The sequence below is a fragment of the Tribolium madens genome, unplaced genomic scaffold (genome assembly GCF_015345945.1).
Source record: "Tribolium madens isolate multiple individuals breed KSU strain unplaced genomic scaffold, Tmad_KSU_1.1 Scaffold_1;HRSCAF=32;Tcas5.2_LG8, whole genome shotgun sequence".
Classification (NCBI taxonomy): domain Eukaryota; kingdom Metazoa; phylum Arthropoda; class Insecta; order Coleoptera; family Tenebrionidae; genus Tribolium; species Tribolium madens.
This window is the reverse complement of record NW_025400984.1, coordinates 9,834,673-9,853,375: the sequence shown is the minus strand read 5'-3', so window position 1 is coordinate 9,853,375 and position 18,703 is coordinate 9,834,673. Positions and strand designations below refer to the sequence as shown.

At 39.2% G+C, this 18,703-nt stretch overlaps 9 protein-coding genes across 17 annotated transcripts; 2 read left to right on the top strand and 7 right to left on the bottom strand.

Annotated features, from left to right (window-relative positions):
• The first annotated feature begins 136 nt into the window (after positions 1–136).
• Positions 137–3,481, top strand: LOC123016370 (protein HID1). The gene is made up of 11 exons (XM_044416725.1): positions 137–333; positions 387–600; positions 652–857; positions 903–1,102; positions 1,151–1,364; positions 1,412–1,700; positions 1,746–1,976; positions 2,022–2,593; positions 2,638–2,798; positions 2,846–3,004; positions 3,056–3,481. The coding sequence occupies exons 1-11, from the start codon at positions 268–270 to the stop codon at positions 3,117–3,119; spliced, it is 2,376 nt and encodes a 791-aa protein (XP_044272660.1). The 5' UTR covers positions 137–267; the 3' UTR covers positions 3,120–3,481.
• Positions 3,482–3,521: 40 nt separating this feature from the next.
• LOC123004490 (glycoprotein-N-acetylgalactosamine 3-beta-galactosyltransferase 1-like) lies at positions 3,522–6,025 on the bottom strand. The gene is made up of 5 exons (XM_044397806.1): positions 5,853–6,025; positions 5,286–5,638; positions 4,918–5,056; positions 4,490–4,868; positions 3,522–4,443 (listed from the first exon to the last, which is right to left on the bottom strand). Exons 1-5 carry the CDS (start codon positions 5,882–5,884, stop codon positions 4,282–4,284), a joined length of 1,065 nt encoding a protein of 354 aa, XP_044253741.1. The 5' UTR covers positions 5,885–6,025; the 3' UTR covers positions 3,522–4,281.
• A 202-nt stretch (positions 6,026–6,227) lies between these two features.
• On the bottom strand, positions 6,228–7,326 carry LOC123004498 (SUZ domain-containing protein 1). 2 transcript variants are annotated; one of them, XM_044397816.1, is made up of 4 exons: positions 7,282–7,309; positions 7,063–7,121; positions 6,780–7,016; positions 6,228–6,730 (listed from the first exon to the last, which is right to left on the bottom strand). In XM_044397816.1, the coding sequence occupies exons 1-4, from the start codon at positions 7,306–7,308 to the stop codon at positions 6,628–6,630; spliced, it is 426 nt and encodes a 141-aa protein (XP_044253751.1). In that variant the 5' UTR covers position 7,309; the 3' UTR covers positions 6,228–6,627. The 2 variants fall into 2 exon arrangements, with proteins under 2 accessions (XP_044253751.1, XP_044253750.1); XM_044397815.1 differs by having other exon boundaries at positions 6,231–6,730; positions 7,246–7,326.
• A 71-nt stretch (positions 7,327–7,397) lies between these two features.
• Positions 7,398–8,892, bottom strand: LOC123004485 (DNA primase large subunit-like). Its single transcript, XM_044397797.1, has 2 exons — positions 8,753–8,892; positions 7,398–8,700 (listed from the first exon to the last, which is right to left on the bottom strand). Exon 2 carries the CDS (start codon positions 8,695–8,697, stop codon positions 7,429–7,431), a length of 1,269 nt encoding a protein of 422 aa, XP_044253732.1. The 5' UTR covers positions 8,698–8,700; positions 8,753–8,892; the 3' UTR covers positions 7,398–7,428.
• A 128-nt stretch (positions 8,893–9,020) lies between these two features.
• LOC123004491 (dnaJ homolog subfamily C member 28) lies at positions 9,021–11,004 on the bottom strand. 2 transcript variants are annotated; one of them, XM_044397808.1, is made up of 5 exons: positions 10,279–11,004; positions 10,140–10,227; positions 9,959–10,090; positions 9,827–9,910; positions 9,021–9,778 (listed from the first exon to the last, which is right to left on the bottom strand). In XM_044397808.1, the coding sequence occupies exons 2-5, from the start codon at positions 10,224–10,226 to the stop codon at positions 9,041–9,043; spliced, it is 1,041 nt and encodes a 346-aa protein (XP_044253743.1). In that variant the 5' UTR covers position 10,227; positions 10,279–11,004; the 3' UTR covers positions 9,021–9,040. The 2 variants fall into 2 exon arrangements, with proteins under 2 accessions (XP_044253743.1, XP_044253742.1); XM_044397807.1 differs by having other exon boundaries at positions 10,817–11,002.
• On the top strand, positions 10,368–12,464 carry LOC123004489 (translocation protein SEC62). The gene is made up of 6 exons (XM_044397804.1): positions 10,368–10,519; positions 10,961–11,093; positions 11,141–11,409; positions 11,484–11,671; positions 11,722–12,024; positions 12,075–12,464. The coding sequence occupies exons 1-6, from the start codon at positions 10,484–10,486 to the stop codon at positions 12,208–12,210; spliced, it is 1,065 nt and encodes a 354-aa protein (XP_044253739.1). The 5' UTR covers positions 10,368–10,483; the 3' UTR covers positions 12,211–12,464.
• Positions 12,409–13,180, bottom strand: LOC123004497 (tetratricopeptide repeat protein 36 homolog). Its single transcript, XM_044397814.1, has 4 exons — positions 13,056–13,180; positions 12,819–13,007; positions 12,594–12,769; positions 12,409–12,544 (listed from the first exon to the last, which is right to left on the bottom strand). The coding sequence occupies exons 1-4, from the start codon at positions 13,150–13,152 to the stop codon at positions 12,476–12,478; spliced, it is 531 nt and encodes a 176-aa protein (XP_044253749.1). The 5' UTR covers positions 13,153–13,180; the 3' UTR covers positions 12,409–12,475.
• Position 13,181: 1 nt separating this feature from the next.
• On the bottom strand, positions 13,182–16,896 carry LOC123004484 (trifunctional purine biosynthetic protein adenosine-3). Its single transcript, XM_044397796.1, has 9 exons — positions 16,459–16,896; positions 16,153–16,400; positions 15,254–16,105; positions 14,984–15,206; positions 14,740–14,938; positions 14,418–14,669; positions 14,168–14,371; positions 13,968–14,117; positions 13,182–13,919 (listed from the first exon to the last, which is right to left on the bottom strand). The coding sequence occupies exons 1-9, from the start codon at positions 16,624–16,626 to the stop codon at positions 13,225–13,227; spliced, it is 2,991 nt and encodes a 996-aa protein (XP_044253731.1). The 5' UTR covers positions 16,627–16,896; the 3' UTR covers positions 13,182–13,224.
• Positions 16,897–17,155: 259 nt separating this feature from the next.
• LOC123004487 (serine protease inhibitor 42Dd-like) lies at positions 17,156–18,687 on the bottom strand. Of its 7 annotated transcripts, none has more exons than XR_006412698.1 (5): positions 18,645–18,678; positions 18,421–18,577; positions 17,590–18,375; positions 17,392–17,535; positions 17,156–17,334 (listed from the first exon to the last, which is right to left on the bottom strand). XR_006412698.1 is itself a non-coding variant. In XM_044397801.1 (5 exons), exons 2-5 carry the CDS (start codon positions 18,526–18,528, stop codon positions 17,214–17,216), a joined length of 1,173 nt encoding a protein of 390 aa, XP_044253736.1. In that variant the 5' UTR covers positions 18,529–18,577; positions 18,664–18,687; the 3' UTR covers positions 17,156–17,213. The 7 variants fall into 7 exon arrangements, 4 of the variants coding, with proteins under 4 accessions (XP_044253736.1, XP_044253735.1, XP_044253738.1 ...); XR_006412697.1 differs by having other exon boundaries at positions 17,156–17,344; positions 18,645–18,677; XR_006412696.1 differs by having other exon boundaries at positions 17,156–17,344; positions 17,395–17,535; positions 18,645–18,677.
• Positions 18,688–18,703: the final 16 nt, after the last annotated feature.

Genomic DNA, 18,703 nt, shown 5'->3' with positions numbered 1-18,703 from the left:
CCACGTCAATCAAACAGAGACAGACAAAATTATTGATTTTTTGACCGTTACTAGTTGGCAATCTTGTTTCTTATCACAACCAATAATAAATAAAAATTGTCGCTTATTAATCTCATTATAATAAATCTTTATTGTTCTGTCCTTAATCAAGGTTTTTTAGCCTGCGTAAAATCCCCTCAATTGGTCATTGACGTCATACCTGTCAACTTGTCAAAAGTGACGTTTCTGTAATGTCAGTCCAAATTGTCAAACTTTAACTTAAAAAAAATGGGTAATGTCGACACAAAATTGAATTTCCGTAAAGCCGTCGTGCAATTGACGTCCAAATCTGAGGTACCCCCAAATCTGGTCCAAAACAATTCGAAAATTTTTCACTTTTGTTCCAGCCCATTGATGCAAACGACGACTCATTTTGGGAGCAATTCTGGTCGGAGAACGTCACAAACGTCCAAGACATATTCACTTTAGTGCCTGCGGCCGAAATCCGTTCGCTCCGTGAAGACGCCCCCTCGAATCTCGCCACCTTATGTTACAAAGCAGTGGAGAAGTTAGTCAAAGCTGTTGATAGCAGTTGTCGGACACAACACGAGCAACAAACCGGTATAAACCCCACAAGGGGGCCCTTCACCTCTCTAATACCATCAATTGCAGTTTTGAATTGTGCACGATTGTTGACACGAATCTTGCCGTACATTTTCGAGGACTCTGAATGGCGGGGCTTCTTCTGGTCGTCGTTGCCGAGTCAAGGCGACGATGAGGACGAGTCGGTGCCCCTCGCCCAGTCACTATTAAACGCCGTGTGCGATTTACTATTTTGTCCAGATTTTACGGTGGTTGCGAGCCGGAAAAGCGGCCCTGTGAGTGCCCCCCTGTGTTTCACTCAATTTGATTGAGTTTTCTAGGACAAAGCTGAGGAATTGTCGGCGATTGACAGTTGCGAGTACATATGGGAGGCTGGAGTGGGGTTTGCACATTCGCCCCCACGTACCCCCTTGCTTGACTCAAACCGGACAGAGTTACTTAAACTTTTACTGACGTGCTTCAGCGAAACCATATATCAGCCCCCCACTGATATCACCCAAAACCCCAATAAATGGATAGCGTAAATCTTGACTATTTTCAATTCCTATTATTTTGTTTTAATTTTCAGTCATTTGACATCATCTGAAAACCGACATGCCCTACCTATGTTTACCTCACTTTTGAATACAGTCTGCGCCTATGACCCTGTTGGGTTGGGGGTACCTTACAACCACTTGATTTTTAACGATTCACTTGAACCACTAGTCGAAGCCGCTTTGCAAATTTTAATTGTGACTCTAGATCATGATACAAGCTCTTCGAGTCCCACAGAAGGCGAAGATGTGAGACTTTTACTAGTTGGGGGCCTTTAAACCATTTTTTGTTCCAGAATACAGTCCCTGATAATCTCTTTATTAATTACCTCTCGCGCATTCATCGTGATGAAGATTTCGAATTTATTCTCACTGGTGTTACAAGATTGTTGAATAATCCTTTAGTACAGACGTATTTACCGAATTCGACCAAGAAAGTGCACTTCCATCAAGAGTTGTTGGTGTTTTTTTGGAAAATGTGCGATTATAATAAGAAGTTTTTGTATTTCGTGTTGAAAAGTAGCGATGTTTTGGAAGTTTTGGTGCCTATTCTCTATCATCTCAACGATTCAAGGGCCGATCAATGTAATAGTGTTTTAATTAATTGACAATTAATAATTTTCCTTGTAGCTAGAGTCGGTCTAATGCATATAGGAGTGTTTATTTTGCTTTTATTGAGTGGTGAGCGAAATTTCGGTGTTCGTCTCAATAAACCTTACACAGCAACAATTCCAATGGACATTCCCGTCTTTACCGGCACTCACGCCGACCTTCTCATCATCGTATTTCATAAAATTATAACGACTGGTCACCAAAGACTTCAACCACTTTTCGATTGCCTTTTAACAATTCTAGTCAATGGTAAAAAAAAACAATTTTTAATTAAAATCAAGTTGCGTGTTTTAGTATCTCCATACTTGAAAACCCTCTCAATGGTGGCAAGTACCAAACTGTTGCACCTTTTGGAAGCATTTAGTACGCCTTGGTTCCTCTTCTCCTCATCAACCAATCACCACTTGGTCTTCTTTCTTCTGGAAATCTTCAACAACATCATCCAATACCAATTCGATGGTAACTCGAATTTGGTCTATACCATAATCCGGAAACGTCAAGTGTTTCACAATTTGGCAAACCTGCCTAGTGATTATGGCACCATTGCAAAATCGCTAAACAAAAGAACACGAAGTCGTATGTCGTCGACGACAAGTCACGAAAACGTCGCCGAGTTGGCTATGGAAGGTTCACATCCGGCACTTCCGGCCGAACCGGGAACTTTAAAAGCGACACTTCCGGATACGCCCGGAATCGGACAAATGACCGAAAAAGAACCGGCACACCCTTCGTACCAAAATGAGCAATTATTAACCAATGGTATGGCGGCAATTGCTTTGGACACGCCCACGGCGAGTACGACTGAAGAAACGGCCAATGAGAATGAAGAGAAGAGTCGTAGCCCGTCACGTCAATCCGTTGCCACGGTAAGTGTCAACGACCACGTGATTGTTACTAATTGATTGGTTAGAGGAATAGTTTGCGTGTCTCCGCCTCTGGGGATAAAAACCCCGCCCATTGGACGCCAACTGGCGAATGGGTGCACTCGTGGAAATCCAAATTACCGCTTCAGACTATAATGAGGCTTTTACAAGTTTTGGTACCTCAAGTTGAGAAAATTTGCATCGATAAGTAAGTTGTCGAAAATTTTAAAAATAAAATTCACATATTTTTCCTAGGGGCCTAACTGATGAAAGTGAAATTTTGAAATTTTTACAACATGGGACTCTTGTGGGGCTTTTACCGGTGCCTCATCCTATACTTATAAGGAAGTATCAAGCGAATTCGGGGACTACCACGTGGTTCAGGACGTACATGTGGGGAGTGATTTATTTGAGGTGAGTTTTGATTGGGTCACGTGCACATTGTGATTTGCTTTTGTTTTTTAGAAATGTCGATCCACCAGTTTGGTACGACACCGACGTAAAACTATTTGAGATTCAGCGAATCTAAACGTAATCAAAATATTATATTTCCTAATTTATTTTTTTATTTATTTAGATCAATTTTTCCATATTTATGTAAATGTGCATTTAATATTAAGACTGTTTACAAATGCTTTTAAATGTACTTTTTAATGTAGTTACCGTTCGTTTTTCTTGCAATTAGTTCAATTTTTCAACTGGTTGGTATAAACTGGACCAAAGTTACGTTGAAAATAACTTATTCAATGATGTAGTTATCTGTTTATACTGTTACAGCTTTTTGTAAAAAATTGACGCTATTTGTGTTTTATTTTTGTAGAAATTTATTTCAAAATGTATACGTTCGTTACAGTGTATAACGGATTCAATAATTAAATGAGTATATTCAAATCTGGGTATTTTAATTTGTGAAGGTTCGTAAAAAAAACAATTGGTAAGTACGCTTTTTATTCCATTTTATTTTTACATAGCTGACTAGTTTAAACGTAATTTTCTTCTACAAAAATTAATTATTTGGGACTGTGTTTGAAAGCAATCTCAAATATACTTAAAAATTTTTTTAAATGTGATACAATAAAGAAAAAAAAAGTAATAGGAATTTCTAATTAAAGTAGGTTTTTACTGATATATTTTGATATGTTTACCAGGCGCCACCTAGTGATCACTTTTAAAACTAATCAAGCGCATCGGTAGGAAATCATCCTTTTTTGCATAAAAACAGTAATAATGACAAATTATAAAGAATGGTTAAAAATTAAGTGATTACAAAACAATGTTAAACCATGAAAAGAAGTATTGAGCATATTGAGCAAAAATTGCGCCATCTAACGGCTCGACTTATGTCCCACCAACGAAAGAAATATGCTAAAATAGATAAAACCTAACCTATAATCATCGAGTAAAATCTTACTCTGAAATATCTTTGGTATAGAATTTGTTTTTAATTTCTATGCATTCTAGTGTTAAAAACTTGAAATAATAAAATCCCCAAATTGGGTATAAGAGATTGCGGTTGGTTGTCATAGACGTCATTTTTAAAACATCCAAGAAGATAAAAATAATAGAAAAAATATGGCAATTGTCAGGGATACAAACATATTCACACACAAACTAAAAATCCCTAAAATATAATCTCACATCGGTAATATATCGACTAGTGATTCCCCCACTTTGAGCAAACTACAAGGAAGTCAATTTTTTTCGTGCTCATCGGCCACCAACTCCGGTGGCATTTCCACCTGATACGAGATTCCATATGGCCTTAGATGATAAATCAAGTACTCCAAAACATACATTTGATTCGGAGTGACATAATGAAACGACACGGCATTATCCGAGCAACAGTCCATCCCCTACAACAATCACACGTACCAACCACACCACCTGAAAAACCCTCACCTCTTTACTCTCATAGTAGATGTACTGCCAATACCAGAAACTCTTCTTCACGTGTCCCGGAATCAAGTGATGCTCGGGTACGAACGGAAAAAACCGTCCTCTCCCGAGCGAATCGCGTGAATCCCCCGCTTTGACATCCACCGCTTCGAGACATTTACCGATTTCGACGTCTTCGGCGCCACTGTTAGTCTTGGAGCATTTGGTGGAGTTGAGACCAAGCTCGACGAAACGTCGTACCGCCTCCTTACTGAGAACGTAGCCAGCGCCCCCACTCATGTACCCCTGTTTGACATAGGGCTTAAACTTGCAACCGAAGTAGATGGAGTCGGAGGGGTGGTAAGGGAGGAGCATGTAACGCAAATTCTCCAATATTACATAGCTGGAAAAGAGGGCGTGGCGATGAGTGGTGGTGAGTGGGAGGAGCTTACGTATCGTCATCGGCTTTGAGGAACCAATCAGCGTCATGCATGTGGTTGTGGTACACGTATTTGAACGCCTCCTTTGTCTTACCCCACAGGTTGTTGCGGCCTTCGCTCACGGGGAGGGCCACGGCGGGAAGCGAGTCATCTGATTGGTGCAAAAAAAAAACAATTACCACGTGACAAGTTGGCAACATTGACTATCAAGTTTAAATGTCACAATTTTATCGTCAATTGTCATTCCCTTGCGACGGGCGGCCGCTGGAATTCCCGTCACTTGACACAATCTGATATCAGAGACTAGAATGATTACCAGTGTTGCCAATAGTTTCACTCCCACACTCCCCGATTACCAATCAACTTCCGTTTCCGCTAACCTTTCTGTGAACTCATGAATATCAACTTGTTGCACCGTTTGCCCCACGTGGCCTTGACATGTCTTGCCCTCTTCTCGTGGTTGCTAGGCCCTGTCATGATCCAACACAAAACCCTCACTTTCTTAAACATGAGATCAGCAACGGTTGTATTCTCCATTTGGTGGAACTCTTCATCGTGTCGGTGAACCCCCGGATCGATTGAAGGTCCAGATGCAGACTCCATGTCTTGACTCGTATGGGGATCCCCCAGAGCCACCAGGAGGATCTCGGGGGAGAGTATCACATAGGCGGTCACAAACCCCACCACAATGCCCGAGAGGAGGGCCACAAGGAATTGCTTGTTTACGTTTGTCCTGGAACATATTTAATTTCCTCTTATCTCAGCAAGCATAATCAGAAACAAATGATGTTTACCAAATTTTATTTTAACAAACACAATTATTAGTAATTAAAAAATCACGAATAACAACCAAAACAAACAATTTAATTCAAATTACTTAAAATTTAATTTATTATAACTAAGTAAACAAGATTGCTTTTGAATTCAATTGTTTACACTTTACTTACCATTTGTGTAGCCCTAACCTCACGTAACTCATAATGAGGCGTTTATGAATGAAAATCACGTCAGGAACATGTTATTTTCCATTCTGAATTAATTTAATTCAACAAATTAATACAAATTTCATTTTTATCACACAAAATAATCACAAACACAATCAACTCTGCGTTCCACCATTTTTGACACTGTCGCAGGGGTACCAACCAACTTTTTTGTTGTCTTTTTTTTAAATTAATTCAAATTAATAAAAGAATTATCTTTATTTGAATCATAATACTTATGTTTTATTTTATTTAATTGTAATTATTTTATCCAATATTAGAAATTTCGGTCAACCACACGTGACAGGGGTGCCAACCAATTTCGCCGAAAAAAAGTTGAATTTTTGTGGTTGGGGTTAGAAATGAGTCTTTTGGAGAAAATATTACGTAATATATTTAAGAATTGCACAACCACAATAATTATAACTTAACATTACTAATATACATGAGCAAAATTAACTGCAACTCTGACGTGGTTTGATTATAATAAAATTATCTTACAATAATATTTACAAATAAAAAAGGGATGCAATTCTGCGTCATGGTATCAACACGAAAGAACACTGAATTTAACGATTTTTGTACAAAACTTGTGTGAAAAAAATTGCAAAAATCTCCCAACTGAGATCCGCAAGGCATTTTTGTGCTTAAGAGCTCATTAAAACCACATATCAAGTTATATCACTTGGGTTGGTAGCTGATATGTGATTTAAGTAAACGTAAAAATACACACAGTGTACTATCTACGTATATTGAACCCTTTGGTTCCATCTGGTCCTTTTGGTAACCGAATTACGTTATCTAAGTCACTTGAACGTCCCTTACAGGACACTATACTAATCCTAAAACCCCCAAAATTAACAAATTGTTAAAAAAAACACCAAATCGTACTTTTCCTCTTCAGTTTTTTCAGTCTCTCCTAAAATTCTAAGTCTGGCTTCTGCATACTCCTGTTTCCTTTGTTGCAGCGTCTTTTTCGGTTGGAATACTTTCGAGTCGTTGGTGTTTTGGGGCTCTTTCGAGGGCCGTTTCAGGATTTTCACTGTGGGTTCCGGAGGCACGTATTGAGTCCTTAAGGCGTCATCACCCGTCAATAGAATTTTAATCGGCATTGAATTAATACCATTACTACAACAAAATCTTTATTTTGAGCACTCCCATATCGTAGTGTCACCTTTTGGGCTCCAGAGACTTGCTCGGTGGAATAATTGACTTAAACTTCTGATCTATCACCTGAAATCAACAGATTTAGTGGGGATAACCTCAATTAAATGCAATGATGTAAAACACAATAGACAGTTGTGGGGGTTGGGGTGGAGTTATGGGGGGCGAAAAATGGTATTATGGGGGTTATTACATCAGTCTCTTCGATTTCTTCCCAACTTTCTAATACCTCCACTTCTTGTTGCTTGGAAGCCATGTTTTTGGGATTTGTCAATTTTAGGGGAGTTTTGGTTTGGAACTAAAAGCCACTAACACGTGCAAAAAATTTAATAAATAAACAATTAAAATAATAAAACAAATTTAATTTATAAAACAATTATTCGGTGTCTGAGACGAACAAATCCTCAATATCCACCACATCAACTTGGCAAGCTTTTTGAAAATATTCATTTGGATGGTTTAAAACAGTCTCCCCTAAATTGCAATTATGAACACACTTGAAATATTTATTACAAGCCTTGGTGTATTCATTTTGTTCCTTCAAACTCAAAATAGATGCAATTTCATCATCGGAAATCTCACTTCGGAGTCTCGCTGCTAAAACTTGCTTGTCCCAGTGTTTGAAAGCACAACCGTGCACTTGTCCACTTGTAACTCCTTGATTTTGTATTTTTTCACAATTAAATGGCTTATAGTTGATTTTTGCCCCAATTACACCATACTGATGTTTGAAATAATAGGCGTATTCTTTGCTGAACCGCTCCTCGTCCATTATTTTAACAAATTCTCTCTTCCAAAACTCAAGAGCGTCTTTCAGCGACAAACCAATACCTTTAAGAAAAAACCCAAACTGAGCTCGTGAGAAATATTTCAAATGGTGTGTTTTTTGCAAAGTTTCGTATTGAATTTGCATACACAAGGGGAATTTTTTTGATTTTTCTGGTAATTGTTCGAGTTCAAGACTACCAAAACCAGGATTGTATTCAATGGGTTTGACTAGATCCAACATAGAGATGATTGCTTGTAAATGTTCGTCGAAACAAACAGGATGGATTTTCCTCAAGTGTTCGAATGATTCCCCCAAATCTTTTTGCAACTGTTGGATGAACCAATAAACGACTTTGTGGTCCGGAATAAACACATAACCCTTACTCATGGGATACATATGTAATTTTAGCAACTCCAAAACTTCAGTGAAATAAACTTTATACCAAGATCCGGTCAATCCAAATTGGGTTTTTTCCGGATCCGTGGCTGCTGTTAGACGAGATTCGGTGATTAGGGCCGCCCGGATATTACTAGACAAGTTATTAAAGCGAATTCGGAACCAATTGAGTTCATTTTTTACGAAAAAAGCTCTAGTGTCGTAATCAGTGCGACTGTAAGCTACTCGTAAAGCCCAGTGTGAAATATAATCACATTTGCGAGCATCAACAATTTGGGGGGAATCCCCGATTTCTAATAAATGAACAAGCGGGGAGCTTTTCTCGTTTAATAACGTTTTAAGTTTGTCCAAGAAATGGGACTCATCATTTTGAAAGGTTTTGTATAAGATGAGCCTTTGACGGCACATTTCGACTACATTGGGAAGTGACTCTTCCCCCGAAGGGGGACTTTCATATAGGGAAACGTTGAAACGATACATGAACTAAAAAGTGAAGAAAAGTAAATTTCTATTAAAGAGAAGAACTATCACTTACTGTTGGTTTGATAAGTATTTGAATTTCAAACACGGGATGAAATGATTTCAAATTTCATAACCTCAAACAACATGCATAATTGGTTGCATACCTATGTGGCTTTGAGCATCAAATCGCAAAAAATATTTTATAAGTAGAATTGTCTCTAAAATTTAAACGCATTATTTTGTATTTAATATTAATAGTTTTGATTAATCGTCTATATTAATAATTAACAAACGAAAAAAGGTAATGTATAGTTAGTTGCATAGCTAATTAATTTTTTAGGACAATTTAAATTTATTTAAATTATTTTTTAAACAAAGAATCAATTATGCCAAAAATGTTTTCAGTTACAGGGGCTTCACTTTCGTGCTTGTTTTGCGACAACTCTTTCCTGACACTATGTTTCCCATTGATCAAAATTCTCTCAGCTTCTTTTTCTAAACTAATCTGAATCATCTGTTTATTCATAATTGGAACAACCAAATTAAACTTATCGATTTTTTTATTAATCAAATCGACGGTATTTCTCCGTTTATGCACAATTCTTGTCCAATCATCACTCTCTTCACTGTTGAGAGGAAAAGGACCTAAATAAGACCTCTCAATTTGTAAACAATTCCTCAATTCTTCAATCCCTTCTCTTATCTCTTTCTGCAACGTAATCCATTCAGGTGTGAAACCGTTATCTATTAGAACTTCATTCAGTTTGTGGGTCACAAAATCGACATAAGGATTTTGGTTTTGGTAATTTAGGGGTTTTCCAGATCCGGACAAATTACTAAATTCGCCTCGAGACATTGACTCTTGAATCAAGTCTTCAACGAGACGCTCTAACCCATACTTGGTTTTGATATTGTGTTTGAGGGGGGTTTTGGCCAAAAGAGCCCCTTCCTCGGCTGCCACTTTGGACATTCGGTGTTTCAAAACGTTTTCAGCTGCATGCATGGCCCGGACTTTAGTATACTGTTTTTGTCTTTGGAACTGATTTCCAAACCCGACCCCATCATAGCTCAAATATTGCCGATGTTGGGGGGCTGTGTGCTGCAAACTATAATAAATCAGGGAAAAACAAACTAAATTGAGAAAGACTTTAATGTCTTGCTCCTGGACTTGAACTTCATCCTCGATTTGACGCGATTTCTTATCAGTAAGGACACGAAAAGCCTTATCAATCTGAAAAAATTATTTAGAAATGAGAAAATCAAAGCAAGATAATTTTACTTGGGAAAATTTGTCCGCATCGGCCTCTTTGCTACCACTATCGGGGTGATATCGTTTCACTAGGTTCAAATAAGCGGTTCGGATTTGTTCCTGGTCACTGTCTTCAGAAATACCCAAAATTTTGAAACATTTCTAATAACAAAAAAACTCAAAATCGAGTCAAAAAACACTATTCCTTTACCTTGTATTCTAATAATTTGGCAAAACTACTGTAATTTGGGTAAAAAACAGCCAATTTGGGTCGTTCAAGTCGTAAAAAAAGAGCCATTCTGTAAATTAAATTTTGAAAATTGGCGCAAACACCTTGTATATGTTACAACCAGTGGTACCAAAAATCCCCACACGAGAATTACTTATTTAATTCTCAAGTAAAATTAAAAACAAATCAGTGTCTAGACATGAAAATTGCGCAATTTTGTCGTTAAATCGGGCACCGATCGGATCATTTGTCCACGTAATCGTTCACAAAGTCGATTAACTGTAAAATTTTTAGAAGCACTGACGTCAACAACGTAGTCTGTCAAAATGGCGGAGAAGAAGAAAGGAAAGAAACGTAAAGAGGTAAATTTGATTTGTTTTTGTGTCAATTTCGGTGTTTCCCATGTATTTTACTCAAAAAAACGCATTTAGTGATTGGTGAATTAGTAAAGTGCCGGTTTGGTGTTCCTCCCGATTGGTTAGTTGTCACAAGGGGGCTTTCAGTTGCGTTGTTTCGAGTAATTAGGTGACGTTGCGCTATTGTTGCTTGATCTTGTGAAGAACTCTCCGGAATTTTCCCCCAACGTCATTATAAGAAAAACTCAGTTTTCTCATGTGACACGTCAACAAATTATTCGAAACTTAAAGAAAATCACAGACCTGAATCAGTCGTGCGTTAATCGTATCTTTTCCCCCATAAAATCCTGTTCTTTTCTAATTAAAAACGGTTTTTACGTGTTAACTTAAATGACGTTTTGTTTTGGCATTTATGAGTTGGCAACAGTTGATTTTGACGTTTTGTAGGAGTATGTGGCTCCTGGAGAAGAAGTCGCTGATAAACCGGCAAAAGAAGAATTTGTCATCGCTAAATGGATGCGAAAAAATGTTCAAATTAAGAAAACAAAGTTTTTAAATCACAATGTCGAGTATTTCACAGGTAATTTGACTTAAAAAAAAAACTGAGCTAAGTTAGGAAAATTGTAGCTAAAAGAGCCGTTGACGCTCTTTTGGAGTCCAAATGGGCCCAAGGTGATGAGCCCCTGTTTAAGACACGTGAAGACATCGTCGATTATCTCCACTTGATGCTTGAACACAAGTTCTATCACAGGGCGAGAAAAGTACCAGTTTCTGAACAAGAACTGAAAGGTAAAAAGAAGGAGAAAAAGAATGAATCGGAGGAAAAGGAAAAATCTAAAGAAAAGGAAAAAGTAACAGACGCTGAGAGCAGTGTTGTGGAAGGAAAGGAACAACAGGTTTGTAAACTGTCAAAATTATTCATTGTTACCAACTTAATTAATGATTATTGCAATTTTGTTTTTTAAAATAGCCTGAAAAGGAGAAGAGAAAGAAAAAAGTCAGATTGGAAATGCACAACGATCAAAGATTCGTCGACGGAATGGACGCATATGTGTGGATCTATGACCCCATCCCTTTTCATTACTGGATTTTCGGTACTTTACTAGTTTTGGGGGCTATAGGTGTTTGTCTTTTCCCATTGTGGCCCCCTTCAGTGAGGTAATTGAGTTTTGAGTTTAATTTTCCGATTTTTAAGTTTAAAATTTCAGGTTGGGTGTTTATTATTTGAGTGTCGCTGCTGCTGGTTTTTTGGTAACAATTATCGTTTTGGCTGTGATTCGCCTTATAATTTTCTGTCTGATTTGGACGTTTACAATGGGGAAGCACCACCTTTGGATTCTTCCGAATTTAACTGAAGATGTGGGGTTTTTCGCTTCGTTTTGGCCACTTTATACATACGAGTATAAAGGAGGTGAGACGAAGAAAGATAAGAAAAAGAAGAAGAAAGATAAAGATTCGGACGGAGAACAAGAGGAAGAGAAGAGTAAAGAAGTGAAGAAAGATGAGGAAAAGTGAGTGGTAAATAAAATTTGTTCGAGTTGGTGATTTTTTTTTCCTCTAGAATTAGTGAGATTGGTAACGAGGGTGGGAGTCAGGTGGAGACGTTAGGAGCCTCCGAGACAGAGAGCGAGTCGAGTCAGAGGTCAAGTACGGGAAAAGATTTCGAAATAGTTGATCAAGACGAGTTGGAGTCTTAATTAGTTGGGTTAGTCGTACATTTCCGGTCTGGTGTAGATATTTTTTTTTAAATGATCAAAAGAGAATTTTCGCATTTATTATGATTTCGGGAAATTGTGTTTTTTGGTGCTATTAGAGAAATTGCCCATAATTTATTATTTTTCTCGAGTTTACTAATCTTCATTACTTGCATTTAGACAATTTAATCTCCTACCAAGTGTTTTCATATAATTATATTGATATACAGAAATAAAGAATATTGTATATAATTACAGAAAGGTCTTGTTACAAATTGTTCATCACTTTTCTCAACATTTGGTTACATAGGGCGGCATACGGATTCAATTCTACCAACTGTAATAAAAAACTTAGTTTCGACAAAAAAAACTAGATTCACACTTACTTGACTTTTGGCAAATTGGTTACCCATTTTGGCGGCAATTTCAAAATCATTTTTGGCCAATTCAAATCGTGATTCTCTTCGATGTAAAATACCGCGTTGGCAGAGTGCTTGCGATAGTGTTTTCTTCTGATTATCGCCAGACAACTCGATTGCTTTTGTCAAGTCGTTAAAAGCCTCTAACAAATTTTTTTGTTTTTTTTTTTTTCGTAATGTAATGTTACCAACCTGTAATTTTTTTTTGAAATTGGTAAACGTGCGCTCTGTTGTTGTAAATCGATGCTCGTTGGGGTGTGATTTCCAGGGCTTGATTCAACATTGTAATAGCCTCGTCGAATTTTCCGGTTTCGGCCAATTGCACGGCTTCAATTTCCATTTTTTTGGTTTTTTGGACGTCGGGAGTGTCCTCTTCGATGTCTAGAGTGGAAATTTTTAAAATTCTGAAATTGTCAATACAGTACTGACCTTGGAGTTTTGCCGCCTCCAACGAGTCACTTAGGGGTAGATTGGGGTACAAAATCGAATTAAGAATCGCAGTATCATGCTCACTCAACTCAGTCATTTTTGCAACTCATCCAATAAAAAACAAAATCAAGTAAAACAAGTTTATTTACATTTTTCAAAGGTCATACAATCACAGCTTCCAAACTAATTTATTATCTTCACCGATCCTAACTTTTCCTTTCGCCACCCATTCGAGTGCTCTGGGGAATGCTTTGTGTTCCGCTGTTTTGATTCTTTCAGTCAACGTCTCTTCAGTATCGTCCAGTTCAATAGGGACAGCTTCTTGTGTAATTATGTGGCCCCCATCCACCGCCTCCTCGACGAAATGTACCGTACAACCGCTTATCCGGACGCCGGCTTCAAGGGCCTGTTTCTGTGCGTGTGTGCCCTTGAATAAGGGCAAAAGGGCCGGATGGATGTTTATCAGTTTGCCCTTCCATTTCGCGGTGAATTCCCCGGTCAAAATACGCATAAAACCGGCAAGACAGATTAATTCAACTCCAGCATAAACTAATTCATTGTGAAGGGCGCGATCGAAGTCTTCACGATTAGGGTACGCCTTGTGACTTATGACTTTAGTGGGGATGTTGGCCCTTTCAGCCCTTCGTAACCCTTCAACGTTGTCTTTATTGGAAATCACTAGGACTATTTCGGCCCCAAGATCAGCGGTTTGTGTTCCATCGATTAGAGCCTGTAGGTTGGTACCACTGCCCGATATTAAAACACCTATACGCATCTTATTTGCGATTTTTGACACCAAAATTGGTACAAATGGTTTCATGCCAATTTCCATCACTTTCGAGAAGTTTTTAACAATGACTTGATCTGGAAAATGTGAGTTATTCGGGAGCAAAGTGTCATAGTCGTAGTTACCATCGGTTTTTTGAGTCACGTGACCGATTTTGACAGCTCCGTGTGATGACACTAATTTAGTGATTTCAGTTTCGTCTTTTGGATCAACAATTAAAATTCCCCCAACTCCGCAATTGAAAGTCCGGAGCATTTCAGCTTGATTTACACCACCTAAAACCACAATCCAAAATACAAATTTTAAATTTAGTGAATTTCAATACCTGCAGTTGCCAGCCATGCAAACACTTGGGGTATTTGCCACTGTTCCGCGTCCAATTCCACTCCAAGATTTTCCGGTAAAATCCGGGGAATATTTTCCGTTAAGCCTCCTCCGGTAATGTGTGCGAAAGCCTTGACTTTTCCTGTTTTAACAGCCGGAATGACACTTTTCACGTAGAGTTTTGTCGGGGTTAATAGTTCCTCGCCTGGGAATCACATATTAGTTTTAAATACACGATTTTTTCTACTAACCGAAAGTTTTGCCGGTTTTGCTAAAGGGGGCTCTGTCACGGTACGACACTCCCGCCAATTTCATGATTTTGCGAACTAGACTGAAACCATTACTGTGGACCCCCGACGATGGGAGGGCTATAATGACGTCACCGGCTTGAATGGACGCGATTCGGGGCATTAATTGGTCGCGTTCAACGGCGCCGACTGCGAAACCGGCCACGTCGTACTCGCCAGGGGGGTACATGTCGGGCATCTCGGCCGTTTCGCCACCTGAAATCAAAAATGAGTTGGCAACACTGAATCAAATCAAACGTCACAATTTGTTGCCAACTGTGATTACCTATTAGGGAGCATCCTGCTTGTCTGCACCCCTCGGCAACCCCACTGACGACCTCCTTGGCCACCTTGACATCTAAATTTCCACATGCGAAATAATCCAAGAAAAATAAGGGCTCAGCCCCATGAGCTAACACATCATTCACACACATTGCGACTAAATCAATTCCAATAGTGTCATGAATTCCCATTTCTTGGGCAATCTAGAAACACATTTTTAGAAAATTTTCTAATTTAAGTGAATTTACTTTGAGTTTAGTCCCAACACCATCAGTCCCTGAGACTAGCAATGGGTCTTTATATCCTGCCGCTTTGGTATCAAACAAGCCACCAAAACCCCCCAAACTCCCCATAACCCCAGAACGGTTGGTAGACTTGGCTAGGGGTTTGATATGCGAAACTAAGTCATTCCCGGCTGTTATATCAACCCCGCTGGCTTTATACGTGAGTTTGCCGCTGTCTAGAATCGCCCTAGGGGAATAAATGTCAATGTTTTAAAGACAGTTGGTAACACTTACCGTGAAATCCCTTTCTGGGCTATATCGCGTCTGAATTGTTTACCCTCGAACTGTATGACGTCACAAGCCTTAGTTGCTTGTGCTGCTGCTAAGGCTAATTGTGGGGCTAAGACCACAGCTATTAATACTCGTCCGCCATTGGTCACCAATTTATCTCTAAGGGCGGTGCCACAATGAAACACGACGTGATTGGTTCGTACATTAACCTCATCGATCCTAGTAATCACCTGACCTTTACTTGACGTTTCGGGGTATCCCCGAGATGCCATTACAACGCCAACTGCATGAAGGCCACTCTTCCAACAAAGATCAATCTTATCTAAATTACCGTTACAACATTCGCTCATCACTGTATACAAATCAGAATCAAGTAACGGAAGTATTACTTCCGTTTCCGGGTCCCCAAATCGACAATTAAATTCGAGGACTTTAACACCATGAGGTGTGAGCATCAAGCCGGCATAAAGCACCCCAACAAACTTGATTTTGTCCTTTTTGAAGCCTTCAACAGCCCGTTGAAGGACATTTTTCTTGACAAAATCGAGTTGGGAGGAGGCGAGAAGAGGACAGGGACAGTAAGCCCCCATTCCTCCCGTATTGGGGCCCTTGTCATTGTCGAAAATGCGTTTGTGGTCTTGCGCTGGCAACATTGGCTTGACAGTGTTGCCATCACAGAAAGCCAAAACTGAGACTTCTTCACCGGTGAGGAGCTCCTCAATGACGACAATGTCCCCAAATTTGGCTTGGATTTCGTCAACGGCGGCGCAAGCCTCTTGTTTGGAGGCGGCGACTACCACCCCTTTCCCGGCCGCCAAACCACTAGCCTTGACCACAAGCGCGGGAAACTCGGCACTAAAAACAAACTTAAATGTGTTGCCAACCCCGATGAATTAAAATACCTATTTATGAATTTTTTGGCTTCGTTTCCGTTTTTGAACGACTTCCAGCGGGCAGTGGGAATCCCATGTTTGTCCATAAAAGCCTTCGCCCAGTCTTTATCATACTCAATCCTCGCGCCGGCTTTAGATGGCCCAAAAACCGGGATACCATCATGGGTCAAAGCGTCCGCAATACCGTTCGCAAGTGGGTCTTCCGGACCCACAACCACCAACGAGACACTATTCTCCTTGCAAAATTTCGAAATAACCTAGAATAAAATTAGTTGTAGAAAAAAACAAATTATGTCACAATTGACATAACCTCACCTTGAAATCCTTGACATTGAGGTCGATGTTCTGTGTTTTAGCCACCTGTTGAATGGCGTAACTTCCAGGGGCGGCATAAATGCTCCTAACAAGGGGGCTCTGCGAGATTTTCCAAGTGATTGCGTGTTCGCGACCACCGCTTCCAATAACAAGCACGTTCTTTGACATGATGGTGGAAAATGGACTTGCTTTTGGTGGTTGCAATCACTTTTGAAATGTTTTCAAAGCGTCACTTGGTGTGAGGACCAATAAGAAAACGATGAGCGATAACCCACGGACCCCCTGGGCAGCTTTCAATTGGTAATAGTGATAATGAGGGTTAAGGTCATTTCGACAAATAACCAGCGAGAAAAATAAAGTTATTTTTCGTCACATGTTACAACAGAGGGAGATTTCTGAAATAAAAGTGACGATAACGGGAATGTTTCTTAATAAGTGTTCAAGGTCAATGATATACAGCCAGCCCGAAAATAAGTACTTAAATTTATTATTTCTGGTTTATTTCCTGAATTTTTGTCAGTTTGACAAATACTTAACCTCTTCTTGACATCCCATAGTAAAAAAAGTGTCTAAAGTAAAATTTGAAGTTTGGAAGTGTCTTTAGTAACTCATTTATCAGGTTGGTACTTATCCAAGTTGCAAAATATCTACAGTGTGGCTCTAAAAACTAGCTTTATTTTCCAATGTAATAAATAGATTGTAATTTTTGAACTTTTTTATTTGTTACATCGTTAAAATCTTAAAAATAACCCTTGTTACGTCACAGGTGTGACAACTTTCCCCGTCAAAATAACCAAATCTTTGGATTTGATGAAAAACATAAAGGGGCGATCGGCGGTGAAGAATTTTTTCACATTTGGTGGAATCGAATTAACACTGGATTTATCTAAAAATAAAAACACACAGGTCAAGTCACGTCAGGTGAATTTTTACCACTGTTATCGCTCGAATCCATTTCTAGCCCCATTTCGTTCACATTTATGACACATTTTTGCAAAATTAAATCAATGAAAGCTTCGCCTTTATTGTGAAAAATACCCTCGAGTTCAGCATCGCCGTTGAAAGCTTTGGCCATTCCTAACTAATAAATCCGACTAGAATTAAAACTTATTGGAGAAAAATGCAACTCACATATTGCAAAATCGGTTTAAAGTCGATCAAGGACTCGATTTTGAATTTCGGTAAAGTGACTTTGACAAGTTCGGGAGCGAAAGAGTTGGCCAAATAAACCTCATAGAGATGGGCCTCTATTAGAGAGATATCACTCGAAACTTTAGTTTTATCAGGGAGGACAATAATCATCGCTAGTGACTCCTCAACGAACCTCAATTCGATTAATTTAGCCCCCATTGAGTCGCTCTCGAAATAGTTAAATTGTCCGATGGTTTCCATCATTTCGACTTTGATAACATCAGTCGCACTCTTGTAAAAATCTTGACTTCCCCTAAACTGAAACGGTTTCAACCACCCACTTTTAAAAAACGCTGCACTCAACAAAACCATTTTCATATCCCGTGTCAACAAATTCTCATCATCCACCCATGTGTTGATTTTCTCCCCTGTTTGTTTCCTCACCCCCTCATTTATGCTTTTCACCGCTTCAGCTGCACTCGCAAAATTCACAAATTCAATATCGGCCTGAAAAACCTTCTTTCCAGTTGTGCGAAAGTCCTTTTTCAGGTTTAGGTTTCTTTGGAGGTACATTTTCGTGACTAGGTTTAGGTGGAAGTGGTCTGGTTGGGTGAGGGTTGGAAGGAGGGTTTTCCAGGCTGTTTCAGTGTCACGGGGGTGGTAGGGCAAGTGCAAGGCGGTGGCCATCTCCTGGGCTGTTTTGCTTCGAGCACCGCTGGCGGCGAAAGCAACGACGAGTTGGATGGCAAAAGGGCTGATGATCAGGTTTTCGGAGGTTTTGAGGAGCTGGAAAGGGAGACAGTAGAGGTGGGGGGAGGTTAGGGGACGTACCGAGTAGACATCGGCTGTGAATAGGTTGTTCCCCGAGACGAATTCTTGGAAAGCCACTTTGAAACGAACTTTGACAGGATCTTGACAAAAACAAAAAAATTTCAACATTCTAGCACCCAAATGACCAAAAACGAAAAAAATGTTACCAAGTTTAAATCTACAAAGAAACGTAAAATAAGCAAGAAAATTTTGAAAACAAATACCAATAATATTAATAAAAATACTTTCAAATCTGTTACCAACTTAAACAGTCCTAGTATGCAACCATCATTACACCGTGTCA

Coding starts and splice junctions, on each gene's coding strand:
- LOC123004491 (XM_044397808.1), bottom strand. CDS start 10,226: ATGGCTCTTTTTTTACGACTTGAACGACCCAAATTGGCTGTTTTTTAC. Junction 10,091..10,139: donor CCAAATTATTAGAATACAAG/GTAAAGGAATAG, acceptor TTTTGTTATTAG/AAATGTTTCAAAATTTTGGG. Junction 9,911..9,958: donor ATGCGGACAAATTTTCCCAA/GTAAAATTATCT, acceptor TAATTTTTTCAG/ATTGATAAGGCTTTTCGTGT.
- LOC123004487 (XM_044397801.1), bottom strand. CDS start 18,528: ATGTTGAAATTTTTTTGTTTTTGTCAAGATCCTGTCAAAGTTCGTTTC. Junction 17,540..17,589: donor TTAAACCGATTTTGCAATAT/GTGAGTTGCATT, acceptor CGGATTTATTAG/TTAGGAATGGCCAAAGCTTT. Junction 17,345..17,391: donor GGATTCGAGCGATAACAGTG/GTAAAAATTCAC, acceptor TTTTATTTTTAG/ATAAATCCAGTGTTAATTCG.
- LOC123004489 (XM_044397804.1), top strand. CDS start 10,484: ATGGCGGAGAAGAAGAAAGGAAAGAAACGTAAAGAG. Junction 11,094..11,140: donor CAATGTCGAGTATTTCACAG/GTAATTTGACTT, acceptor GGAAAATTGTAG/CTAAAAGAGCCGTTGACGCT. Junction 11,672..11,721: donor TTGTGGCCCCCTTCAGTGAG/GTAATTGAGTTT, acceptor TTAAAATTTCAG/GTTGGGTGTTTATTATTTGA.
- LOC123004484 (XM_044397796.1), bottom strand. CDS start 16,626: ATGTCAAAGAACGTGCTTGTTATTGGAAGCGGTGGTCGCGAACACGCA. Junction 16,401..16,458: donor TCAATGTCAAGGATTTCAAG/GTGAGGTTATGT, acceptor ATTTTATTCTAG/GTTATTTCGAAATTTTGCAA. Junction 15,207..15,253: donor GCCCAGAAAGGGATTTCACG/GTAAGTGTTACC, acceptor TTATTCCCCTAG/GGCGATTCTAGACAGCGGCA.
- LOC123004485 (XM_044397797.1), bottom strand. CDS start 8,697: ATGTATCGTTTCAACGTTTCCCTATATGAAAGTCCCCCTTCGGGGGAA.
- LOC123004498 (XM_044397815.1), bottom strand. CDS start 7,308: ATGGCTTCCAAGCAACAAGAAGTGGAGGTATTAGAAAGTTGGGAAGAA. Junction 7,122..7,245: donor AAGAAATCGAAGAGACTGAT/GTAATAACCCCC, acceptor TGTTGATTTCAG/GTGATAGATCAGAAGTTTAA. Junction 7,017..7,062: donor AAGTCTCTGGAGCCCAAAAG/GTGACACTACGA, acceptor ATTTTGTTGTAG/TAATGGTATTAATTCAATGC.
- LOC123016370 (XM_044416725.1), top strand. CDS start 268: ATGGGTAATGTCGACACAAAATTGAATTTCCGTAAAGCCGTCGTGCAA. Junction 1,365..1,411: donor GTCCCACAGAAGGCGAAGAT/GTGAGACTTTTA, acceptor TTTTTGTTCCAG/AATACAGTCCCTGATAATCT. Junction 1,977..2,021: donor TTTAACAATTCTAGTCAATG/GTAAAAAAAAAC, acceptor TGCGTGTTTTAG/TATCTCCATACTTGAAAACC.
- LOC123004490 (XM_044397806.1), bottom strand. CDS start 5,884: ATGAGTTACGTGAGGTTAGGGCTACACAAATG. Junction 5,057..5,285: donor ATTCATGAGTTCACAGAAAG/GTTAGCGGAAAC, acceptor TGCACCAATCAG/ATGACTCGCTTCCCGCCGTG. Junction 4,444..4,489: donor TCTACTATGAGAGTAAAGAG/GTGAGGGTTTTT, acceptor TGATTGTTGTAG/GGGATGGACTGTTGCTCGGA.
- LOC123004497 (XM_044397814.1), bottom strand. CDS start 13,152: ATGACTGAGTTGAGTGAGCATGATACTGCGATTCTTAATTCGATTTTG. Junction 13,008..13,055: donor GGAGGCGGCAAAACTCCAAG/GTCAGTACTGTA, acceptor TTTCCACTCTAG/ACATCGAAGAGGACACTCCC. Junction 12,770..12,818: donor ATTTCAAAAAAAAATTACAG/GTTGGTAACATT, acceptor AAAATTTGTTAG/AGGCTTTTAACGACTTGACA.